Genomic DNA, 26,616 nt, shown 5'->3' with positions numbered 1-26,616 from the left:
GTGCTAGCTATGGCGCTGTCGTTTCGTTGTCAGTGAGTCGGTTAATCTCTTATCTTCTCGTTTTTTTGAACGTTAGGGTGATGGGTGAGGAAACCTTCGTCCTAACTAAACATAAGCCCCAAACAAAAATATAATAAAAGCAAAAGTAAAAGTAAAATAAAAATAAAGCTCGGACTTGGTTCCTTACAGAAGGAGTGCTGCACTATTTTTTCTGGAATTTTCATACAAGTACTTATGTCATTACTGTAATATACTAATGAGATTGAGCTAATTTGACTTCTTAAATATATGCTATTATAAAATTACTGTATTGGTCTAATAAAGTCATTAAAAATCATGCAATGGAATTAGTGACAGAGAAATAAGACACATTATACCAGAATCAATAATTACAGCATATTACATTGAATCTAAAACTCATCATACATTAGGCTTATGTAACCTGATAATGTCTGTTTGAAACAGTTAAAAACATTTATTTTAGTAAATATATTGGCATTTTTACAACTGGTTTTGATGTTTTTTGTGTGCTTATCAAACTGTTTTCAGATTTGAAAGATTCTATTTTTTGTTGTATTATAATAAATAATAATAATCTGATATGTAATTAAAAATTTAAAGAAATGTCATTATGATAAAACAGTATTTATAATTTAAATTTTATATGTACAAACTGAATATACCCAATTCTGTTTTTACATAGTTTTGATTTGATCTAACATTTCTCAATAAATTTGCCTTTCTAAAATTTCTGATTTTAATTTTAAGAAAAAATAGTCGTGCTTTTTGTTCTAAAATATCCAGCAACAAGTTGCTTAACTTTCCAGGCAGCATTTAAAACTTTGGTGGCACCGTCTGTTATCATATATTACTTTAAAAACTTTTTATATTTTTAACTATTATAAAATGGCAAAAAGCTTAATTTTCAAGATAAGGATGGGTTTTATAAAAAAAATTGTAAATGCTAATAACAAATAGAATCGTCATTAAGTCCAACCTTACTGGAAATACATACAACCCCCTTTATCTCCTTACCCCTCATTTTTAATCACTGAAATTTAATAGCATCAGTTCCCCTAATAAACAAACCTCTCTGCAAAATTCAGAAATTATCAACAAAAAGCCCAAGAGTTATTAAGCTTCAAAGTGGGTGAACAAAATTACCCGCGCACACTAACATCTGTACATACAGAAAAACTACCCAAATATTTTTGCATTTCTTGACGTTTCAAGGTCACCTGAGTCCAAAAATGTAAAAATCTGGAGGTCATTGTTTGGCGTATTGTAAAAAGTGCTCTATTTAATAGCATTTAAGGCTACTTACAGATGTTTAATTTTAAGGTTTGGCTTTTCATTTTTTTCTCACCCTGTGGGCACTGAGAAGACATTTTAGTCATACCCATTATTAGTTTTGCCAGGTCCAAAATTCGGGCTGTGGACCTTCAGGAACATATCTACCATGTAAAAACAGAATTGGGTATATAAATATATTATAAATTATTTAAATATTTTTAACTGATGCAGTTTTGGCATTGATTTAATATCAATATAATTCATATTAACTTTTAGTTCCAAAAATGATTTTATTGTATGTCAAACTTGAAATTTTTTAATAAAATTTATATAATGTAAAAATATGTTGTCTTTTTAAATTGTATTATGAATCTTTGACTGAAGAATAACTAAATAATTTAACAATTTTTTTTTTTACTAGATTACCATACTTCCATCTTCAGTGAGAGAATTAACCCATTTAGTAGAATTTTATTTGTATGGAAATAAATTGGCAACACTACCTCCAGAAATTGGTTGTTTAGTTAATTTACAAACATTGGCATTAAGTGAAAATTGTTTGACAAGCTTACCAGATACACTTGCTAATTTAAATCAGTTGAAAGTTCTTGATCTAAGGCATAATAAATTAAATGAGGTAAGTAAAATGAATTTTGTTAGAAAATTAAATAAGTATGAGATGGTCCCAAAATCAATTAACTCAGAATATTATTATATATAAATAAGATTGTTTAAATTTTTTATAATTAGCATGATTTGATTTGACTGATTTCTTAGGATGGACTTTGATTCCTCATTATCATTCTTACCGGAAAAACTACTGATATATTCCATATATAACTAGTTTTTCATAATGTTAACATTCTTCTATTATTTTAAAATTTAATGACTGCAACTACAAATCCAAAGAATTTTAATAAATGTATTATGGAATTACTTACAAAACTTTCTTGTTGACCGTTTCTGTCCTGGACATCCTGTTACTTATAAAACATGACTATTTATTCAGTAACATTACAGTTATTTGTGATCTGAATTTTTGATGTCTGATGTCAAAGCAAATGTTTTATGTCTGTAGTTGACATTAATCAAAATTCTGTTTTAAATCAGTGTTTTGAATTAATAGAAATGAAGCATGAAATAAAAATTTTTAAATAAATAAAAACTGAGGTTTTATGTACATAGGATATTTATTAAAAATAGTAAAGTACCTTTATTAATATTAGATTTAATAATTACAGATTCCTGATGTTGTCTATAAACTGACATCATTAACAACTCTCTTTTTGAGGTTTAATAGAATTCGTGTTGTAGACGATGACATATCTAGATTATCGGTAAGTAATTTTTCAAATAAAAGTTATTTTAAATTTACAACATAATGTTTTCTATTTATTCCAATAAGTTTTTAGGAAGTAAATTTTTTATAGTTCAAAAATAATAATTATGTTTTGTACAAATTAGTATCAAATTTGAGTGTCTTTGTAAAATTCTTGTTTAAATATGTATCATTAAAATAAATGCATTCAATCAAATGAGAATGAAATAGGAAATTTGTTAAATGTTCTTGAAGATTAAAACGGAGGGATGATGATGATGATGATGATGATGATGATGTAAAAAAGAATAATTATAAAATATTTGGCTATACCAATACTAATTATTTGGTTTTTTCTCTTTTTTATTGAAGTTTCAATTTTATTTTACTTGAATTGTTATGCATTTCTTAAAAGAACAAACAAAAAATTCACAGTTTATCAAGAAATAAATTTTTCTGTTCTAATAAAACAAAGAATTGCAATTAGATATTTTGCTTTTGTAATTTGTGAATTTTGTATATATTTTTTTTAAACAAGTGATATCATCTATTTTTAATTAAATTCATATAAAATTGTGATGAATTTTCAACAAATAAATAATTCTATACATCAATGTTACCAAATTAGTGCAACTGAAATATGAATTCTGGAAGAAGTCAGGTGTTTTTAATATTTTCATTTTCATTGTTTTCTTTCAAGAGATTGCTGTAGTTATAGTAATAATAATAACAGTTTTGAACTTCATTTTATGCTGGATTTTGGGTGTAAAGTGTAACAATTTATACAAATTAGAAAATTTTGTATAAAATTATTAAACTATGTACAAAATAACAAATTTTTAAATAGTTTAATAGTACAGTAGAGCATCGATTATCCGACTTATTTGGGGACTGGGGTTGGTCAGATAACTGAAAAGTATGAAAAAATACATTATTAGTATAGTATATTAGTATATCACTATTAACCTACTTTGTGTTGAATTTTCATTGATGTTAAGCCTAACAAATTTTTTTTTTAAATTGTCACTATTGTATCGTTAAAAATTATTTTTTTATTTTGTACAAAAAAAATATACAGTATTCGGGTTACATATTTTACATAAAGTAGGCCTATACATTAGAAAAAGAAGTCCAAAATTTATATCTCTGAAGAAAACGACACACAGTCCTCAGAAAAATCCACACAAAACAAACAACCACTCGTAATTAGAAAATTAAGCCTCATTTAAATACTGGCCTCCCTTTCATGGTCGAGCCAGTATTGCCAGCTAAAACACGCAAAAATGTAACAAAAATATTATTAAAGTAGCCAATACATAGCCAAATATTGTAGCGCCACATCACTAGCAGGCATTTGAATTTGCTGACTAGAACGCAGTCAGTTAACCTATGTGATGGTTAATCGGGAGTCAGATAATTGATGCTCTACTGTAATAGTTTTTGCACTGAATGAAATGAAGAGTTTTTATATACCAGTTAATATTATGTATGCTCAAATATTTATAGATTATTGCTTATTAAATAAATTTAATCTATTATATGCATGTTTTATTGCCATGACATGTAATACATAAAAATGAAATTATTAATTGATTTTTAATATAAATTACAAGTTAGTTCTTAATTAATTTACAAAAAGTTCATTTGAGTTTATTTACTCTAAATAGTAATGAACTTAAACTGATATTAATATCAATTTTAAAACTGATATTATTTAGTTTAAAAATTGGTTATATTTAGTGACATAATAATAAAATCTAATAAAAGAATCTTAATATTCTGAAATATTTCAAAATAGCTTAAAATATGCTTACATTTAACAACACATAATTAATTTTAATTTTTTTCAGAATTTAACAATGCTAAGTTTGAGGGAAAATAAAATCAGAGAACTTCCAGCTGGTATTGGAAAACTTACTCAACTTATCACATTTGATGCTTCAAATAATCAGTTGAAGGACTTACCTCCAGGTTAATAATTTTTTAAATTTTAAAGTAAATATTTATTATAGCAATAAATTATTGTAGTCATTTTGAGGAGCCCATTTGTAAAGATTAAGAATTTGATTTATTTGAAAAAGAAATTTATTTACCAAGAACATTTCAAATCTTTTGATTCAACACCAATATGCTCACTTGTAATTAAAATTCTATAGACATTAAATCAATTTGTTATTGGGTTGTCTGGAAGGTTTATAGCGATGTTTAATAGAAGCTGGAGGATGTCAAAGCTAACATTATTGAAAATGTGAGATATTTATGTATATAATGAAATATGTCATCACGACAAAGCCATTATAAAATAGTTTGTTAGGATATTTTATTTAACTTTATTTACAATAAATAATATAATAAATAAATAATGGGTTTTTTCAAAGCCATGCAGATTTCTGGTTGTGGATTAATAACAGGATAAACTAGTTTAATTTAATAAAACATTTTATTTTTAGTTTTAATAATTTGGCATTAATAAAAAATATACAACTGTTAATTAGAAAAATATACTATTGTTTCTCCAACTTATTAAATAGTTAATGTGCATAGTAAGTCAAATGCTGTTTTATTTTGTCAATATGCCTTATTGTAAGGGACATGAAAGTCAGGGAAAGTCATGGAATTTAAAACAAAAATTTGAGTAGGAACCACCCTGTATAGAGGACTTTCTGATGCTTAATAAAATGTATAATCTGGATTTGCCAAAGTCCTCTATGTTCTGCTGTAATGCTAGAGGAATGAACTATAAATATTGGGAAATGCTCCATATGATGAATGAATATTCTTGTCACTTTGATTTTATTATAATCACAGAGTTAGATGAATATTGATGATAGCCCTCTGATATTTCAATTATAATCTGAAAAGAATAGAGAGACCTCCTCAACAACATGATGGGGTATTACTATATATTAATTACTTGGTAATTTTGATAATTAATAAATAATTTATTTACGAAAACACCCAGAATTGATAACTGGTGTGCACAGAAACAAAAAAACTAATGAAACGTTTTCAAACTCTACCAGAATTCTTCTTCGGGCATTATAACTGTCACCCAATGGAACATCAAATTTGTATATTCCAAAAAGCTTTCAAGACGTTCCATTGTGACAGTTATAATGCCTGAAGAAGAATTCTGGTGGAGTTTGAAAACGTTTGCATTAACCAGTGTACACAGAAACAAAAAACTATCAGTTCTGGGTGTGTTGTTAACTACATCCCAGTGTGGTGTAGCATTGTTTAATTTATTTACTTATATCAGGATAAGTTTTATTTATTTTTATAATATATTTTAGATTAACTTTTTTCTAATGTTTAGAAATTGGAAATTGTGTGCAGTTGCTAGCATTAGATGTCCAACATAATGAATTAGTAGATATTCCAGAGAGCATAGGTAATTTAAAGGCATTAACAAGACTAGGTCTAAGGTAAGTTAAAAGAGATTTTGTAGTGTGTGTCTATAAAAAAGTAAATACGCAAATGTTATTTCAGGTATAATCAAATGACGACAGTTCCTAAATCTCTCAGTAATTGTGTCAATATGACAGAATTTAATGTAGAAAGCAATGCTATTTCTCAGCTTCCTGTAAGTATTATATTTAAAAGTATAAATTGTTTATTGGTTAAAATATTCATGCATTGAATAAAAGAATTTGTTAAATTTGTATTTACATCATTTTTAAAATCCAAATAGTTTAAAAATATGGCTTTTTTTTAATTATTAAAGAAATGGTTGGTAATTATAGCTGAAATAAAATACCATGTAAAAAATAGTATGAATAGTTTGTTCCATAAATGTTTTATACAATGGAATTTGGGTTTAGAAAACACATTCAGCACTAGAGACTTTGTCCACTTATACAATAAATTTTTATGAATACCTGTCTTATCACTTACATCTTTCACAAGTCTAAAATGTTTTAAAACCTTTTTCTTCTTACATAAATGTAAAATATACGAAAAAATTATATTTTTCTTTCTCTTCTGACTTTTTGGATATTATATAACTTCAAATTTTAAAACATTAAACCAATAATGACTAAAAAAATTTTTTAAACTTAAAAAGGTATAAAAAGAAAACAGTTTGCAGAGAAAAAACTTTTATTTACATTACAAACAAGCTTCCCAAATGATTTCGCCAAAGGCCTCTTCAGTGGGGCTTACAGTACACAGTTTACGTTCTGACAGTCAACTCATTAAAGAGCCAGTTATATAATTAACAAAAAATTTCCAGCATTCCTCTGTTAACATTCCCGTATTTAAATTTACATTATTTAAAAATTCTGTTCTTGCTCAAACTCAACACTTATATGGGTTTTGTAAAGGATATTACAATAAACCAGAAGATTCTGGTTTGCTATTTTTTTATAAGTGATTTTTATTTATTTTGAAATGAGTAAAAAAATCATAATAATACATGATTCTACTATGATTTAGTTGATATTTTTTCAATCAGCATGATAGATTTGTTATAAATTACAAAAGGAAGTTGAAAAATTGATATTCATTATTGCTAAAATTAATAATATAATTTAGAAATATTTTATTATGGAAACCATATTATTAAATTCTTATAATTATATAGTTGATCAGTTTCTTCTTTACAACTCTCAAGTGTAGATAACTAATGAAACCCCATTTTATTTAAAAGAAAAATAGCTTCATTGACTGTTTCCAGTCTTAATTAAGCATTTCACAAACATTGATTGACTATCATTTTTTGAGTTACTTAAATCTTTGTATGTATCTCAAATACTATTTTAATTTATAACATATTTTTGTCACTAACCCAAATGATTGCTGTAATTAATTGGGCTATTTTTTGCTACAATTAATAATTAGAAATTAAGTGATTTGGTACTAGAAGTATTTTAGGAGTTTGTAATTTTCTGGATTGTTTTCAGATTAAGGTAACGAACCCACATAAAAGTATTTTTGTTAGATTTTTTTCTTTATAGTTACATTGTTTTGATATTTGAACTTAATTATAAAAATGAACCAGCTATACCACTATATAAATCTTTGAAGATGGGTATTTTCTCTTTTTTTTTCAGATATAGTAAGATGATACAATTCCATTAATATATGAAGGAACATGTTTTACAAAAATGTTTAAGTCCTTTGTATGTATCTGTGAAATGGAGATTGTAATTTTCTCATTAATAGGTTTTTTTTTATTGCTTGAGCTATAAGACCAAATTTAAATGTTTTTTAACCCTCAATATACATGGGATTTTGCATATATATCACATATCAAAGTTAATTCACAAATTTCTATTTGATTATTAAGTCATTAAGTTGTCTAAAATTGTAATTTTTACATTTACATTTGCTTGTGTAAAAAGTAAAACAATGGAAAATGAAGAAATAAAATTTAGAAAACATTTATCTAACAGATTTATTGAAGAATTATTAATTGTTTAAAATAGTTATTTACACATAAAAATCAAATTGGAAAATAATTTATTATTTCTACCTTTAATGTTAAAACAATTTGGCAATATCACGTATATGGCATACCACATTTGTTGCTTTTTAACGTATATGGCATACCACATTTGTTGCTTTTTAACCCTATACCATCATACTAAAAATGCTACACGTAGGAAAATTTTTCCAAGTTGAAGGCAACTTTTATTTTTTGCGCTTATTCCAGGCTACATGTTGTGTGTCCACTGGTTTAGACTAACCACTAAAGTACCCCAAAAAATTACAAAAATCAAGCAAAATATTTATCATGCATTGCCTGCACAGTTGCTACTGTCTTTTCTTTGTAGAGTTTCTGTAAAAGCTAAAGAATTTAAACAGAAATGTTTCCAGAAAGTAAGCTTTCTGAATGAGAGCATGGCAATAGGTAAACTAAGTTGCACTTTTCTCTAATAATTAGCAGTGAGCACGAATGAGGAGGAAAGGTTTGGTTTAGCATTACTAGTTCTGAGAACGTTGAACTTCCTTCAGAACAGATCCACATTAACCAAAACTGCATATATTCAGGGTTACCTGTATTTATAAAAAGTTTTAAAAGTCTGATTTTGATTACTGAAGACTTCCTTTACTCATTATGTTTATTTGATGATTGATTAATTCTTAATTCATGTATTTCCTACAATTTTGAGAATACAATTTAAGATCAGTAATAATCTGTTACAGAATTAAATACTGTCTATTTTAATTTTTTTTTTTTTATTCTGTACATGAAGAAATTATCATGTATTCTTGGTATTTAATTAGAATCATTATTTTGTAGAAATATATTTTAAATCAGTGTTCCTGTTTTGCACCATAATTAATATGAAATTATTTCTTTTACAGGAAGGATTATTATCTAGTTTGTGCAATCTTACTAGTCTAACATTATCAAGAAATGCATTTACATCCTATCCTGTTGGTGGACCTTCACAGTTTTGTAATGTCTATGTAAGTAAGCTTTCCAAGTTATTTAAATTTAAAAATACATATAATTTTGTCTGTTAAGTGATTGATTTTTAAGAATGATTCCAAAACATTACCATGTCTACAATAACTTTTTTGGGATCATTGTATTGTACTGAAAGATACTTAAGCTCTTTCTTCTTTTGATTTCATTGTGCTGTTTTTAGGTTTTATATAACCTATAAAATATGAAATAGTAAGTTATATAATTTAAAATTTCAAGAATAGTGAAAATTTTCTACTACATGTACATTAATAATTTTCTAGCATTTTTTGGTTTCAGACCCTTTCTAATCAATAAAAATCACACAATAACAGCTCAACAATACATCATTGCACCTAAAAGTTAAATCACTTATTACTCTTTAGCTAAAATGCTAAGAACTGATATATTTAATATTGCTTTACATTTTCCAAAATTAAATTTAATTTCTTCTTTATTTTAAAAAATTGAGACATTTCACTAAGTCATTTTCAATTCTATCATGTTCAAATACCAGGAACAATACATTGTGGAAAGACTTTTGTTCTTTGTTTTGATTTCAATAATATGAAGAGATTCAGTATGTTTTAGAATCAAAGGTGATATATTTTTTGGTATTATGGAGATGCCAACTACTACAGATTTTCTGTACTTTATACAGAAACAGTGTGTAAATTACAAGCCTATATAAAAACTACAGAACAACCTTCTATAGTCTCAAATAATTGCACTAATGTAACTTTTGGTAACAAGACACATTAAAGGTGTTTTGATCATATAGAATCACTAGTGTGCTGATTCTCAAACCAATTGGTGCATTTGTAGCAATGATGTGGAATGTACAGACAATGGGTGCTGCCAATTTGCAAGTGGCTAACTAAGGTTTTGTCTAAAAATTGTTTCGGTGTTTGAAAATGATGCAAGCTCTTCTAATATTACAATCAGGCATTCTAGAAAAGCAATTCCACTCTCTAACCATGATAAGTGATCTGCTGCTACTGGTGGCCCTTTTTTCAAATTGGCATCTCTGGTATTACTTCTAATCACAATGATATTTTTGAGAATTTTAAAGAAAATTAATCTCATTTTATTGAGTATATTTTTCATATTTACGTTTTTAATTGCCTTTGATTTTAAGTTGAATGAAGTTAGAAGTAATGATATATTATAAACTTACAGTTGAAAATTAACAAAAATTTTTGTTATCTTAATGAATATTTTATTAATTCTAAACTTAATATTTTAAAACAGTCAATTAACATGGAGCACAACCAGATCAACAAAATACCATTTGGAATATTTTCCCGTGCCAGAAATTTGACTAAATTGAATATGAAAGATAACCAGTTAACTTCATTGCCTCTTGGTAACAATGCTTAATCATTTTATATGTATATAGCTTCTATTTAAAGGCATTTTTCTATTAAACAGTTTAATTATTATTGTTTTACAGATATTGGTACCTGGACAAATATGGTAGAATTACATTTAGGCACCAATCAATTAAGTAAAATTCATGATGACATTCAATATTTAAGTTCACTTGAAGTGCTGATTCTCAGCAACAACTTGCTCAAACGTTTACCGACTACAATTGGTAATTTACGTAAATTAAGAGTTTTAGATTTGGAAGAGAACAAACTTGAGAGTTTGCCTAATGAAATAGGTATATTTTATAAGATATCACTACTGCATTGAATAGAATATCACATTAATTTTTATGTTGTAAATTTTCTTTTAGGATTCCTTCATGAGCTGAAAAAACTTATTATTCAGAGTAATCAGCTGACAAGTTTACCAAGAGCAATTGGTCTTTTATCAAAATTAACCTACTTAAGTGCTGGTGAAAATAATCTTAGCCATATACCAGATGAAATAGGTAAATTGATAGCAAAATTTTTATTGCATGTTTTTTAATCAGTAGTTAACTGTATTAGAAATACATTTTCATTTCTATGGTAGTAATAACAATGTATACAAATATACACAACAAACTTTCTTAAACCAGCAAAAATTTCACTTTAATAGACTATTTAATAGGTTATGATGTATTGCAATAATGAATAGCAAGTAGACTTTCCAGAAAATTAAATAACTTAATGATGGCTGCAGTTAAGATTTTAAGCTACCAATGTTTTAGCCCTAAATTGATCTAAAACTTAAATTTAATAATAATAAAACTGTCATCTTACACAAATTTAATTCAAAACACTCTGGAAGATGTGGTTTTGAGCCCTGTTTAAGTTTTATCTTCCACTTACATCTAGCAATATATATGCACAGTAAGTTAATGTACAATTAGAATCACATTGATTGATTTGAAATGCCATTCTATGCTTCATACATTTGAAATAGTAGATAAAAAGCATCCAATATTAGAAAATTTTTTCTATTACAAAACCACATTTTCAAATCCCAACTTTAAAAGTTTGTTTAATATTTTATACAGTTTGATCATAATTTAAGTTTATTTCAACCCCCTATAAAATGAAAACTTCTAGACAAAATGTTTCCAAACCTGGAAATATGAAATCCTATGACCTCCTTTATAATTACCTGCAGAAAAATAATTAGTTCAAAAAGTCACTACAAGGGAAAAATGGCTCATTATGAACACCCCCATGTTTATGCAAATTTGTATTGCACATCATATGGTTTTACTGATGATAAAGCTGTTCATTTCAGCAGGCCTTTCAGTCGTTGCAAATCAACATTGCCTTTACCTTTAAAAGATTGTGCTTTACTCATGAAATGCTATTATCAATGTGATAACAATGAATGGTGTGAATTGAAACAATATCAAACCTTAAGAGAATGAACAAGACCAATTACTACTATGGATTTTAGAAAATGATGATGAAATTTGAAGCCACAGATATGTAACCCATTGTACCTGGATAGGGAAGGAAACCTGTTGCATTGACAGTGGAGGAAGCAACCATGGAAATGCACACAGGAGCTGCAGTATATATACCATTTCATGGCATATGGAATTAGCATTCAGTACAGTGTATAAAATCGTTCATAAAATGCTGCATTACTATCCTTACAAAATCAGATGTGTTCAGCAACTTCAACCTACTGATCCTGCTGAATGAGATGCTTTTGCATTACAGTTCCTTGTACAATACAAGTGGAGATTGATAATGCTTGCCCCTGGAACTACTTGTGGATGGATGAGGCCCATTTTCACACAAATGGGGATGTCAACACACACAGTTGCAGGGTTTGGGCAAAAGAAAAGCCTACTGTTATTCATCAAATCCCTCTGCATTCACCTGAAGTCACTGGTGATAAACCCACATCAGACAGTGTCGTAATTGGACCATTCTTTACATCATACAGAAAAATTCTAAAAATCCAGGACATATATTTATATAAAAATACATTCTTCTTTGAAGAGCAATCTTTGGCAGGATCCATAACTGCTGCTTACTATGAATCTGTGGGTACCACAAAGCATCTTAACAATCTTCAACAGCATGGTATCTTGGATAGTGCAATTTTCCTTTCATGCATGATGGGATTCCACCTCATGTTGGTACATGTGTGAAATGGTTACTTAGGCAATATTTTATAGATGATGGGTTTATTGGGGCAACACTTATCTGTGTCATCACACAGTCACCAGACTTCAATCCATGTGACTTGGCTATGGGTTTATCAATGCAACATCAGGCATTTGTTGGAGCTGAAAGATGCAATTCACCTGTGTATTCATAACATTCCAGTTGATACACTTCAAGCTATTGCAGAGCATGTGATATTGTGCTTTAACCTGGTTGCAGGAAATGGTGGAAAGTACAGTACATTGAACATGTACTACCATTACTGTTTGTAAAATGTGTTATGATGTCACTACAAAGAATAAACCTTGATTTTTTTCCCCTGGTGGTGCCTTTTTGAACAAATTTTTTTTTGTCTTTTATGAAATCTGGAATTTTAATAAAGGTCATGACTTTTATTAAACCTTATTGGCCTTCATTATTATAATTCCAGGTTTGGAAACATTGGTCCAGTAGTTTTCATTTTATGGGGGTTCAAAGTGAAATTTAATTATGAGCAATCTGTAAATTTACAACAATTTTATATGTTAGTGAAGATTTAAAGAAAAGTTTATACACAAGGGCTATATTCTTGTGAAGAAATGGCTGCATTTTGGATATTAATTATATGTATGAAAAGATGGTAATTGCAATGTGTCAAATCTGGCACTCACTACATATGATGGTCAAATAATTTAAGCCTTTTGTGCTGAGTGGTGTCTACTTGTAAGCACTCACTTAACATAAGGTTTCATTGTTCACTTCATGAAGAATTGAGAGATCCATGGAAGTGTATCAGAAATCTCCAAAATGACAAATTGTTGGTTCTCTCAAACTTTTTCATCAATCTTTTGAACCACTTCATCAGTCATCAGAGATGCTTGTGCCATGCCACTCTCATTCACTTTATTCTTCCCACACACTTTGCAAAGTTGACAATAGATTTGAAGAACTTAAAATTTCTCTCAGCCAAGAACTGTGATCACTGAATGGTATTTTCAATTGCAGTATTGTTATTCACTCAACATTTAGTGACACAAATTACACTCCTGAATGATAACATTAGCAATTCATGCTAAACTTTCATGTAAATCTTTCCTACTTTACCTTCACACACAAATGGAAATTACCTTCTGTATAAACCTCATATTTTGCATATAATAATTTACTAGTAATTATAAATTAATTTTAATTTAGAAATAAAAGTATGCATGCACACTAATAATTTTTTAAAATACACGCATAGTTTTGAAATTTGTATTTATTTACATTACAATTTAATGTTTGTTTTGTTTTACTGATAAATATAAACTTAAATATAGTAATTTTTGAATGCATTCATTTGCAGGTAGTCTTGAAAGTCTTGAATCACTCTACCTCAATGACAATCCAAACTTGCATAGTTTGCCTTTTGAATTGGCATTATGTAACAATTTGCAGATTATGAGCATTGAGAATTGTCCATTATCTCAAATACCTCCAGAAATAGTTAATGGAGGACCTTCTTTAGTAATACAAGTAAGTAAATAAATGCACTATTGTTTAAGACTATGTTTTGTTTTTTCTATGTAAAATAAGGAATTCAGCATAAATGAAATGATATTAAAGCAGAAAATTTTTGTTGTAAATATCTTTAAAGCTGAAAAAAGTATATTAATCAGAAATTGCCTTCTCATGTGATTCAACACAGTCATATTATATATACCTAATAATAAAGTAGAGTTCCACAATATATTTTTTCCTTATGAAAACTTTATATTGACAACATAAGTTATAAAGTGTAGTTGTGTAATGCATTCTCAAATTCATTGCCTACATATAGATCATAATGTACTATTTAACTACAGCATATTGAACATTTCCTCAAAAGTTCTTTGTTGTGAATTTTGTGATAGTTAATTACGATTTCCTGTATATGCAATTAGACCAATCCTCATTAGTTCAAAATTCAAGGGATGAATAATTTGAAGTTGCGATTATTTCAAGATTTACATATTTCTGTACAATATGCCAAATGTCATGTAACTGATGTAATTTATAAGGCAAACAGAATGTGGCTATGTTTAGAATGATGATAATTTTTAACTATTGAAAATAAATAATATGTGACAATAAATAGTATGTGTTCACTGAGAACCTCACAGGTTGTCAGATAGGTTTTATAAAAAGCAAAGCAAATTCCTTGAAATGTAGTAGCCTAGAATCTACAAATATCTCAATGTGCTATTTGTAGTCCATTTTTGCAATCCCGAAAACTAGCCATATTTTGTGAGATAAGAGGGAAAAAAGGTAGTGTGTTACTGTAAAAGCAAAGCCATATTGACCAGATTAGAGTTGTTCTTGGTTTATTGTTCTCTTATAGCATTACTTCGATCTAAATAAATGAATTAACATATGCATGTAAAGTACTATATTATTTTTCCGACTTTCCAACGATTATCGACACTACTGTGTGCCGGAAATAGCCGTTCCCTAACGGGTACTTTACGCGGATTCGCGTTAGTGTGCCAGGCCTGGACTTTAAGCGTGCACCGAATTAAATAATGACAAAGTTTGTCAATAACAAAATCAAATATTTAATTAAACTTCTATNCCTAATAATAAAGTAGAGTTCCACAATATATTTTTTCCTTATGAAAACTTTATATTGACAACATAAGTTATAAAGTGTAGTTGTGTAATGCATTCTCAAATTCATTGCCTACATATGGATCATAATGTACTATTTAACTACAGCATATTGAACATTTCCTCAAAAGTTCTTTGTTGTGAATTTTGTGATAGTTAATTACGATTTCCTGTATATGCAATTAGACCAATCCTCATTAGTTCAAAATTCAAGGGATGAATAATTTGAAGTTGCGATTATTTCAAGATTTACATATTTCTGTACAATATGCCAAATGTCATGTAACTGATGTAATTTATAAGGCAAACAGAATGTGGCTATGTTTAGAATGATGATAATTTTTAACTATTGAAAATAAATAATATGTGACAATAAATAGTATGTGTTCACTGAGAACCTCACAGGTTGTCAGATAGGTTTTATAAAAAGCAAAGCAAATTCCTTGAAATGTAGTAGCCTAGAATCTACAAATATCTCAATGTGCTATTTGTAGTCCATTTTTGCAATCCCGAAAACTAGCCATATTTTGTGAGATAAGAGGGAAAAAAGGTAGTGTGTTACTGTAAAAGCAAAGCCATATTGACCAGATTAGAGTTGTTCTTGGTTTATTGTTCTCTTATAGCATGGAGACACTTCAATCTAAACATACAAGTTAACATATGCATATTACAGTTCAGACAGAATTTTCTTTTCAAATTTCAAAATAGCTGTATTTTGAACGAACTGAATTCTTTAACATGTAAATCTCTATAGCTCTGGCCGAGACAAAAGTAGTTATGAACTATCAGAGTTCAAATTAACAAGGATGTCCTGTATAACCAATAAATATGCTCTTACAGAAAATATTACTTTTGTTATACAAAATATATGCACAGTGATCGTTGTAAAAATGGTGAATTTCGCTTCAAATCATCAAGAAGTGTTCTGAATATCTTTGTGCTAACTAAGCAGAGATACTCAGAACACTTAATTGTCTTCCTAGCCAACTAGATTTCTTACTTAGCAGTCTGCATTACTGACATGCCCATAGTTTTATTTTGATGCTATTACTGTAGTTACTTCTTTGTAAGTTTACAAGAAAAAAATGGAGCTGTGTATTCATAACATTCCAGTTGATACACTTCAAGCTATTGCAGAGCATGTGATATTGTGCTTTAACCTGGTTGCAGGAAATGGTGGAAAGTANATAATTCCGTTTTATATGAATTCCATGTTGTACGAGTCACTTAAATTTTACAAATACATGTGCCGGGCTGTGAATGGCTCACGTATTTGTAAAATTTAAGTGACTCGTACAACATGGAATTCATATAAAATGGAATTATCAACAGTGTTATAGGGGGGTCGACTTGTATTACTGAGTTAATCGGTTTATCATTTGTCTTTGTATTTAATTTTTAATGAATTTTTCTTGATAAGTAAACAGTAACGTTTAATTAAAGAAGAAGACTCTGTGAACTGTGGGGTTAAAACATTGTGTAAACTGATTAATAATCTGTTAATGCATTCAAAGAACAATGTTTTGAGTTATGAAATAAAAAATGAACAGAAATTAAATTGACATTTTTTCTTACCCTGATTCAGTGCTTGGAAAGGTTCAAACTGTTGACATATAATTGCCAACAGTCCCAATGGTGATATCCTTAATTAGTTGATTATTTCTAAAAAAATTTAATTAGATTAAGATTATTGTTTATTTTGATTATAAAATTAATTATTATTATTATTAATACATTAATTTTATTTTTACAGTACTTAAAAATGAAGGGACCTTATCGTTCAATGTGAAATTACAGTATTATTTAGGCACAAGTTCTATTCATGGTTGTCAAGCTGTATATTGCTTGAAGATTAGAAAAATAAAAAACATGACGACTCAACCACAGAAAAAACATTTTTATGACCATCTTTGGTCCAAAACTCCACAAGCGATAATTCAAATGTTTGCTAGACAGAGTGCCCTGCTGTGGAAACATAAAAGATGGAACGAACATGTGGTTGTTAACCTTTTAAATCCAGTCTTTTGTGCAATGTTCTTCAATCTATGGAAAAAAATATATATATGGAAAAATATTTAAAAAAATGATGTCATGATTAAAAAAACAAGCTACCAATATTTGATAAATTTCAGAATTTATTCCTGCAGACTATTTATTTATATGAAAATATCTTCAAAATAAAGTGCATAAGTATAAATTATTATTAAGTGTACTTTATAAATTAATTTCAAGTTACAGGTTGAATTTGAAGTACTGAATGTAAATGCATCATTTTGAATCAAACTTAAAAATCAGTTATAGAAATCCCTTGATGGTAATTCACAAATGTTTGTGATCATCGTCAAGAGAAATAACAATATAATGAATTCCAATGCCTTAAACCTTATGTTATAGATTTTAGTGTTTTGTTTCTTTTGTATTAAATATATTCTATTTTTTGAATAGTTTATATCAAATTTTAACTTTTAACAGTAAGAAGTAAAATCCATATATTCTATTGAGTTTCATCAACTTCAAATCGCAACTGAATGTTACAATGGAAAAGAAAAAAATATTTATATATAGCACAACAGATTAAAGAATCTTGCAAAAAATCAAAATTATTTAGAAATACCATAGATAGAATAATCAATATCCTTAAAATAAATCTGAGGAAAAAAATTTTGTTTGCAATGGTACAGTGGTAACATGACAGAAAAACATGCACTGCTATAGACTGGTAGCATATCATCTTTAGCAACAAATCCTGGTTCTGTCTGAAAACAGCCACCACATTTTGGAGGATCACTGGTAAGACAATCCTACCTTTACTGATGAGTAGCAGAGTGATTCTACCTCCATTGTGGCAAGCTGGTCTCAGGAACCATCTTGTGAATTTCCAGTCATCTCCATTATTTTTCCAGAATTTGAGTTTGATTGCTGAATTGTTCAACTTGGGAACAGTTCAAGAAGTGAGATACCACTGTATTTAGTTCATCATTTTTATGAATGATATTTACTTATTTACAGTTTAAAAAAGGTTAACACTTTTCCCTAAAAATGTTTAATTTTTGCATTTAGTAGTTTATTTAATCTATAAAAACAAAAAACAGTGAAGATCTTAAAGGATAAAATCTGAAATGACAATGACTTGGTTTGTAGGAAAGTTAGGACAAGGAAGAAAAAAATTACACTAACAGTTTTCATTAAAGTAAACCTGACAAAATGCACAAAATTAAAATTTCAATAATCTAAAATCGTGAGCAACTTTGAGACAACACAAGTGCTTAGTTGAATAAAAAAGAATATAGAATAATGAACTTTACTTAAAAAGTTGTGAAATTTTCAAACAGTGTTGTACAAAGGATACCTCTACTTCCAAATAATTCCTATTAAAATTGCCAATCACATATTTTTAGTTTGATTAGACCACCTCATAATGTCTTAGCATGTTTTGCACCAACTTGATAAAAAGTAATTTCATAAGTTTGCTAATTAATGATTGAAAGGAGTAAACTAGAATAGTTGAATCATTAGCACTAATATTTATGTTTTATTAAATCAGCATTTATGATACTTCAGTTTTAAAAGTATCACATAATGAATGTTGATTTGTGTGTTAAATTCATTTGATATGATTCTGTCATTGCATCATAATGTATAAATTAGAAAAAAAAATTATTTTCAATGTTCTATTCAGGAATGTTTTAAAAGTCATTTTCAGACTTATCTTTTATAGTTCTTAATCTAATCTTTCATACACAGTATATTGATTATAATGAATTAAATTTCATGTGACGTACCTATAGTAGAAATACAGTACATACAAGTCGACCCCCCTATAACACTGTTGATAATTCCGTTTTATATGAATTCCATGTTGTACGAGTCACTTAAATTTTACAAATACATGTGCCGGGCTGTGAATGGCTCACGTATTTGTAAAATTTAAGTGACTCGTACAACATGGAATTCATATAAAATGGAATTATCAACAGTGTTATAGGGGGGTCGACTTGTATTACTGAGTTAATCGGTTTATCATTTGTCTTTGTATTTAATTTTTAATGAATTTTTCTTGATAAGTAAACAGTAACGTTTAATTAAAGAAGAAGACTCTGTGAACTGTGGGGTTAAAACATTGTGTAAACTGATTAATAATCTGTTAATGCATTCAAAGAACAATGTTTTGAGTTATGAAATAAAAAATGAACAGAAATTAAATTGACATTTTTTCTTACCCTGATTCAGTGCTTGGAAAGGTTCAAACTGTTGACATATAATTGCCAACAGTCCCAATGGTGATATCCTTAATTAGTTGATTATTTCTAAAAAAATTTAATTAGATTAAGATTATTGTTTATTTTGATTATAAAATTAATTATTATTATTATTAATACATTAATTTTATTTTTACAGTACTTAAAAATGAAGGGACCTTATCGTTCAATGTGAAATTACAGTATTATTTAGGCACAAGTTCTATTCATGGTTGTCAAGCTGTATATTGCTTGAAGATTAGAAAAATAAAAAACATGACGACTCAACCACAGAAAAAACATTTTTATGACCATCTTTGGTCCAAAACTCCACAAGCGATAATTCAAATGTTTGCTAGACAGAGTGCCCTGCTGTGGAAACATAAAAGATGGAACGAACATGTGGTTGTTAACCTTTTAAATCCAGTCTTTTGTGCAATGTTCTTCAATCTATGGAAAAAAAATATATATATGGAAAAATATTTAAAAAAATGATGTCATGATTAAAAAAACAAGCTACCAATATTTGATAAATTTCAGAATTTATTCCTGCAGACTATTTATTTATATTCTCAACGTTGGTGCAAATTGATGACGATTACAATGATTTCTAACATGACTATATTGATTTTACTCCCTTTAGAAACAAGACATTAGAAGTTAGTTATCCCATCATGTATACACAAGTATTTCTTGATCCTGTTTGTCCTTCCCATCGCAAACATTGTAATATAATTTTGTTATCTTTGCATTTTTCAATGTAAATCTAGTCTTGATTTACAAGTGTTCAGTAAAATGAGAATTTGTAAGTAATAAATTTGCATGAAAGAAGATTGATTTAAATCTCTCCTCCCCCGACTTCTTGATATGTTTTGATAATCTCTGTCGTCTTCTCAATTCTGGATAAACGGGTAGTCACGCAATGAAACTATCTGAATTGCTGATCAAACCGCTACTTTGAAAACAAATTATCCCAATTAGGTAAATGAAAAAAAATCATTTACACCGTGCATTCGAGACATTCTTGTTTGTTTGAATGTGGCAGCTATTCTGTTTAACTATATGATTTTGTTGATAATTTATTGTCATGCAGTTCTATAATGTTGCTGTGTATTAGTCAAGATTATTTTCTGATTATGTTACTTAGTCTGGATACATTATATCAAGACGTAAATGTTCTGTGTAAAGAGAAGAAACCGATGATAACATGGCATTGTTATATAAATATATATACATATATATATTTACACACATGATAATCGAGTGTTAAAACATTTTTTAAGTCGTTATCCCATTTACGGAAATTGTCTTCGATGCACGCAATCACGATCATACTGAATGGGACAGTTCGATATTCATTACATTGAAGCCAGGGGCCATTGAAGAAATGTCAGCACCGCGAATAGTAGTGTCATAAGTTACTGAATACTTTTTTTTTTTGTTATAATTATTTATTAAAATAGACGAGCATCTTTCCCTAGTCAAATTTTAGTATATCGTCTTGTAAATTTGTCACAGTATTTATTTTGTCTCCAAAATTGCAAGATAGGAGAAAAACTACAAAAAAAAGAAAAAAAAAGCAAGCTGTACACCTTGTCATAGTTAAATCTATAGTTGCAGTACGTGTATAGAATGTGCTGCAGATAAATTTTTATATGTCAAGTGCTTCCTTCATCTAAATAAAATGCCACCAGATATAATAAACTTCACCAGTCGATTCCAGCTTATTTTCCATTTTGTTAAATGAAAAAAAAAATCATTACAGAAAGACAACTTCCAGTGAAATTAGATGGTGCTTCCAGTTTTAAAATTTTATCATACATAGCTTACGTATTTATATATGTAGGATATTTATGATAAGATAAGAGACATTCTGTAAAATGGTGTTCTAGTTTACTAATGCATATTTGTTATTATAAATGTAGTGGTTTTTAAAGTACGGACATCGTAATCATTGTTGGAAACAAATTTGGATTGATAGCACCATTTACGTGTCTGTTGAAGAATGGATCATATGTAAAATTTCTTTTAATCGTACAAAGATCTGACAGTTTTGTATTCAATGCTCCTAATGAAGTTTAAGAAAGTTTAATGACCATTTTTAATGTTTTTTTTCTGTTGTTGTTGCTGTACATATATCAAGTCATCCGTTCGGTTAGAGAAAGTGGATATGCTCTTTATATGCTGTTCTGTTTGAAACGGAAATAATGAAGTAATTACTGTAATTCTTGATGTTTCTGTTGTGTTAAACCAATGTGTTATTTGCCTGCTACTGTAAATATTCAACATGAACACTGCTTCTATGGTATGTGTAGCACAGAAAATAAAAATTCCTGTTATCAAATTTCTGTTTATTTTTTCTCCACACACTAATGCTAAGTTCAAATTTATCAGTGTTGTTTATTACAATAATTACCTCTGTACTCAAATTTGTGGAGTGCCCCATTAAGTCCAAAACTATATATATAAAATTAACAAAGGTCAACGTAATTCCTATATATAACGTGCCCAAGTAAGGAGGAATGTATTCAAGTTAATTTCATGGCAGGTATTCACAGTCAGTACGAAATCTCCAGAGTTAACAGACTGCGTAAATTAGATGGAAGTCTGGATGCAGCCTGTTATTGGCAGCTTGTTTATATGCGGGTATCCACCATCAAAATAACTTGAATTTGTTTCTCCTTATGCTGCTTATCATTTACAGGTAAAGTATAGCATTAACAGGTAAGATCAAGATAACTCCTACAGTTCCAAACTTATGATACAGCTTGTATATTTAATGCTTTTTGTAGTTATGTAACTCATTGATGGATTTTTTTAAATAGTCCTCTGAATGATGTCATTTTAACCTCTAGCCTTAATAATAATAATAATATATAGAGGCATTCTATTAATATTACTATTTTTAAAATTGCGGGTGTGATCTACAGTATCCCATGTTGGTGTAAAAATGGGAAAGGATGTTTGAATTTAGGTTGAAAGCATGATGCAATAATAAGGCTAAGGTATGAGAATTCACACACATTTCCATGTTGAAAAAAATGACTGTTAGATAAATAAACGGAAGATACATAAACTAGGGTAAAATTTTATATAGAGAAACAGAATTATTAAAGGAAATTTATCAAACATTTTGAAATTATGAAACAAATAAATTTAAATAATGGTATGGTTAATTAATGCAAATTGGGATGTCATGCTATGACTTGGCTAGTTGGATAGTAAAGTACGAAAGAAGTTGCTTCGTAACCATTACTGGAGTGTGTTGTTATTTTAAAATAAAATTTTTTCAAAATGTTATATGGATGCATAGTAGTTTTTGGGTATTTGTTTTGTTTTATATAGTTGGTGATTTGGTTTATTGTATTGTAGAATATACTGATGAGGGGATAAAGCCCAAAATGCACATAGGGGTGTTGGTTGTTTACATCGGGGATGGGTAAATATCAAATACATTTAAAAAGTAAAAAAAAAAAAAAAAACTTACTCAGAATAAGATGAAAGCATTCGTTTTGTTTTATATAGTTGGTGATTTGGTTTATTGTATTGTAGAATATACTGATGAGGGGATAAAGCCCAAAATGCACATAGGGGTGTTGGTTGTTTACATCGGGGATGGGTAAATATCAAATACATTTAAAAAGTAAAAAAAAAAAAAACTTACTCAGAATAAGATGAAAGCATTCGGTGATCAATTTCCATCAATTGAACGTTCTCAAAACGTGTCTTGTCAAACAAAAACAGGACTTTCTTCATTTTCAACAATGTTGTAATTCGCACGTGCAAACTTCCTCGCTGCCACCTTGAAATTCCCTCTCTCTTACATCAAGAAATCTGCACTTCTGATTGGATGAATATTTTGTCCAATTACACATTGGGATGTCAACGTAATCTGTCAAACAAACATTTTTCGGAAGTCACCACTGATGCAATATTTGGTCAGAGTCAATGGATTTTCTGGTCAACGAACCAATTTGATGCCTTTGAAGTATTCAAATCATATACAGTAATACCCCGAACTTACGTGACAGGTAGGACTGAGCGATAACCGAGTAAATCGGGGTATAATTTTGCAATTTATGTAAAATCCAAGTCTGATGTATGTAAGCTAATAAATGTTCTTGTTAATCCTATCTCGTCTTTTGATTCATTCATGGTTACAAGAAATCACCACATAGACTCTCTTGAGTCTCCATAGATATAACAAACACAGAAATAAATAGCTACAATTTATTTTGTGTTACGCGTCGATTCAACGCGACACGTCCGAGCATGTAAGCTGAACAATAGTGTGGGGGGAGTGAGTAATCAAGAGTTGCATGGCGCTCAAACAAAAGACAAATCAACGAGATTTGAAAATCGCGTAAGTCGAGGTATTACTGTACAAGCTTTACATATTCATTAACAAAGTTTTGACTGTATACTTGACCAATCCAATGACATCATTGTCTTCAAATCCACTGAGTTGATAAGTTTTCTCTGGATAGTACAAGTGCATAAAATATTTAGCCATGACAACGACCTTTGTACCTGCGGAAAGACTATTTTCAAAAGCAGATAATATCTTCAGCGTGATTTACACTGGACACAAAATGAAAGAAGCTATCAAAAACACACAAGCTTGCGAAGCGAGTTAAAAATTTTCACGTCAACCAAGGGAATATATGATAGCTATGCCAGTCAATGAAAGAAACATTTTCATCTCAACTAGTTCTCCAATGACAACACAAAAAAAAAAGATGGCTGACTGGACATCTGGGAGCAATCCAAAGTTTGGTTTGGCTCTAATTGCACCCAATAATTAAAATGATCCATATTGAAAGTAATATATAATTTGATTTCGATAAGCCTACATAACACAGTAAATAACTGTGTTATGTAGTTTTACTGATTATAGTTTACCGAAAAACAGTTTTGTTGCTTGTCTCTGCTCTGTGTAAAATTAATATGGTATTCTAATAGGCAAGTGCTCACAGAAACTTTCATGGTAGTCTGCGCAGATATGCATCCCATTACTCACTATTTAGCTGCCCTATCATGTGCCTGGCTTAATGCACAATAAGTACAACTAAAATGACCCTGTTAATGACCACAGGTCAGAGGTAAAAAACTGAAAATATCAAAATTTTGAAATTACATACAGAAAAATTATTGATTTTATTTAAACTCCAACAAAATTTTGGTTCAAAACTAGAAGACATTCCTTACTACAGGCAGGGTGCAAATTCTCATCATCTCTATAGAAAATTGTATATTCCATTTGTTTCAGATAAAACATGAAAAATGGCTGATTCAGGTAATTGAACCATTGAAGAACACAATCTTTAGTTGTTGGGTTTATGAAAGGAGGGGGAAAAAAACAAAATGGAAGAGATGCATGCAAGACTTCAGCCTCCTCCAAAAAGATCACTTTTCTGGTAGAAACATGAGATTTTTACAACAGTGCAAAGAATAAGCTTACATTTAGTTGTTTGGAATGGTTCTACAGAATGTTTCCATATTGATATCATAGGCCATCTCGGTATGGACTCCTCAACTTCACTGCATTATTTGCATCTGGTGGAAGGTCTGCCACTTCAATTATCCTTTGCATTATCTATTGTAAATATTTTACATACTTGTCAGAAAAGTTTTTGGCTGTTGTCCAAACCTCTGAAGTCTACACACACCTCATCCATCAGTTTCCCTGTTCTCTCTTTTTCATATATTGTAACAATTATACATTCTTCAATAGTGTAGTTACTTCAATCAGAACATAAAAAAATAGCAATCTGAAACAAACAAATGAACACACAATTTTCTACAGGAGTGACAGAAATTTGTGTCTATCCTATAGAACAGGGCTTCTTAAACTATGGGTCGCGACCCCATTTGGGATCGCTTAGCGAAATCTTGGGGTCGCGAGATTTTAATGCAAAATATGAAAAATAATTCGTGAGAGTTTGAAAATGGCATGCTTCGTGTCATAGGTTTCGTGAGTTGCGCTTTGTGTCACTTCTGGTGCAGCGAGACAACGATTCAACAACACAGAGACAACTGAATACACTGTATTCAGTGTATTCAGTTGTCTCTGTTCCATTGTAACATAAGAATGAACTGTGGTAGTACACTATTATTGTTTTTGCAAATTTGTATATATCTTTATTTTATATTTTTGGGGTCGCGACAAAAATCACAATCATAAATGGGGTCGTAAATAAAAAAAGTTTAAGAAGCCCTGCTATAGAATAATGTTGGTCTCACATGTGCCCAGAATTTCCACATGTAAATCCATCTCAATGTATACATAATAAGATGTGTATAAACAATAAAATTAAGTCAAAAGCAATAATTGTTTTCACAATTTATTAATTACATTTAATTCAATAAATAATATCTTTTTTAAACAATGAATTGATATGCCGATATTGAAATATACAAAGCTCACTAGATTTACCAGTTTCTCTTTATATAAATATCACAAAATATTAATTTTTAAATATAATACAATAGATTTTCCTTTATAGAAGCATTTATAGATTTATGAATCTTAAAAACCCAAATATTAATACATTACACAACTAAACAGAATTTAATTCCATTATATATTAAATAATTTCAAATTATGCAAAAATTATAAATAAAGATCTTAACACACTAACAAAGTTCTTATTACACCAATAAAATTTTAAATGAAAACACACATTCACAAAACATGACAAACAATTATACTATTTCTTCAGGACTTTCATTAAACAATACTATATTTTAAAAAATCGTTTTGATTTTTTTATGTACATAAAATTACAAAAGTTATTGATTTAAAGTCCTTTAAAACTCATGGCAATATTTACTTGTTAAACAAAAATTAATTATGTTTTAACTGTTAAAGAATTTTTGACAACCCCCTGAAAAAAATATTAAAATTGATCTAAATGCCCATAACTTGAATTGATAAGGCAAATTTCTTAAACGATAGCTATATTTTATCATATGTTAATATTAGCAATCATCCAGTTTATATAACAACATTAACCGTAAATTTTATCATCATGCTATACAATTTATGATAGTCACTTTTAATTCAACAATTCTGATACGATAAAGTTTGGTTTTTGAATGTCTACGTCAAAAATGCAGCATACTAAGGACATGAATGGAATGCTAATTGCCCTTCAATTCTAACAACAAATTCTGGTTTTT

General features: G+C 28.8%; 1 protein-coding gene across 1 annotated transcript in view; it reads left to right on the top strand.

Moving 5' to 3' along the window:
• LOC111619536 (leucine-rich repeat protein soc-2 homolog) overlaps positions 1–17,352 on the top strand; it is a 52,412-nt gene extending 35,060 nt beyond the window's left edge. Inside the window, exons 4-14 of the mRNA XM_023361275.1 lie at positions 1,715–1,930; positions 2,535–2,630; positions 4,462–4,582; positions 5,928–6,036; positions 6,101–6,194; positions 8,921–9,025; positions 10,275–10,389; positions 10,477–10,689; positions 10,765–10,902; positions 13,917–14,086; positions 16,950–17,352. Coding sequence (XP_023217043.1) covers positions 1,715–1,930; positions 2,535–2,630; positions 4,462–4,582; positions 5,928–6,036; positions 6,101–6,194; positions 8,921–9,025; positions 10,275–10,389; positions 10,477–10,689; positions 10,765–10,902; positions 13,917–14,086; positions 16,950–16,985 — 1,413 coding nt within the window. The 3' untranslated portion in view covers positions 16,986–17,352. The remainder of the gene's footprint in view (positions 1–1,714; positions 1,931–2,534; positions 2,631–4,461; positions 4,583–5,927; positions 6,037–6,100; positions 6,195–8,920; positions 9,026–10,274; positions 10,390–10,476; positions 10,690–10,764; positions 10,903–13,916; positions 14,087–16,949) is intronic.
• Positions 17,353–26,616: the final 9,264 nt, after the last annotated feature.

This window comes from Centruroides sculpturatus, unplaced genomic scaffold (assembly GCF_000671375.1).
Source record: "Centruroides sculpturatus isolate CEXI.00-Female unplaced genomic scaffold, Cexi_2.0 scaffold179, whole genome shotgun sequence".
NCBI lineage: Eukaryota > Metazoa > Arthropoda > Arachnida > Scorpiones > Buthidae > Centruroides > Centruroides sculpturatus.
The sequence above is the reverse complement of the archived record's forward strand: the minus strand, read 5'-3'. Positions and strand labels throughout refer to the sequence as shown.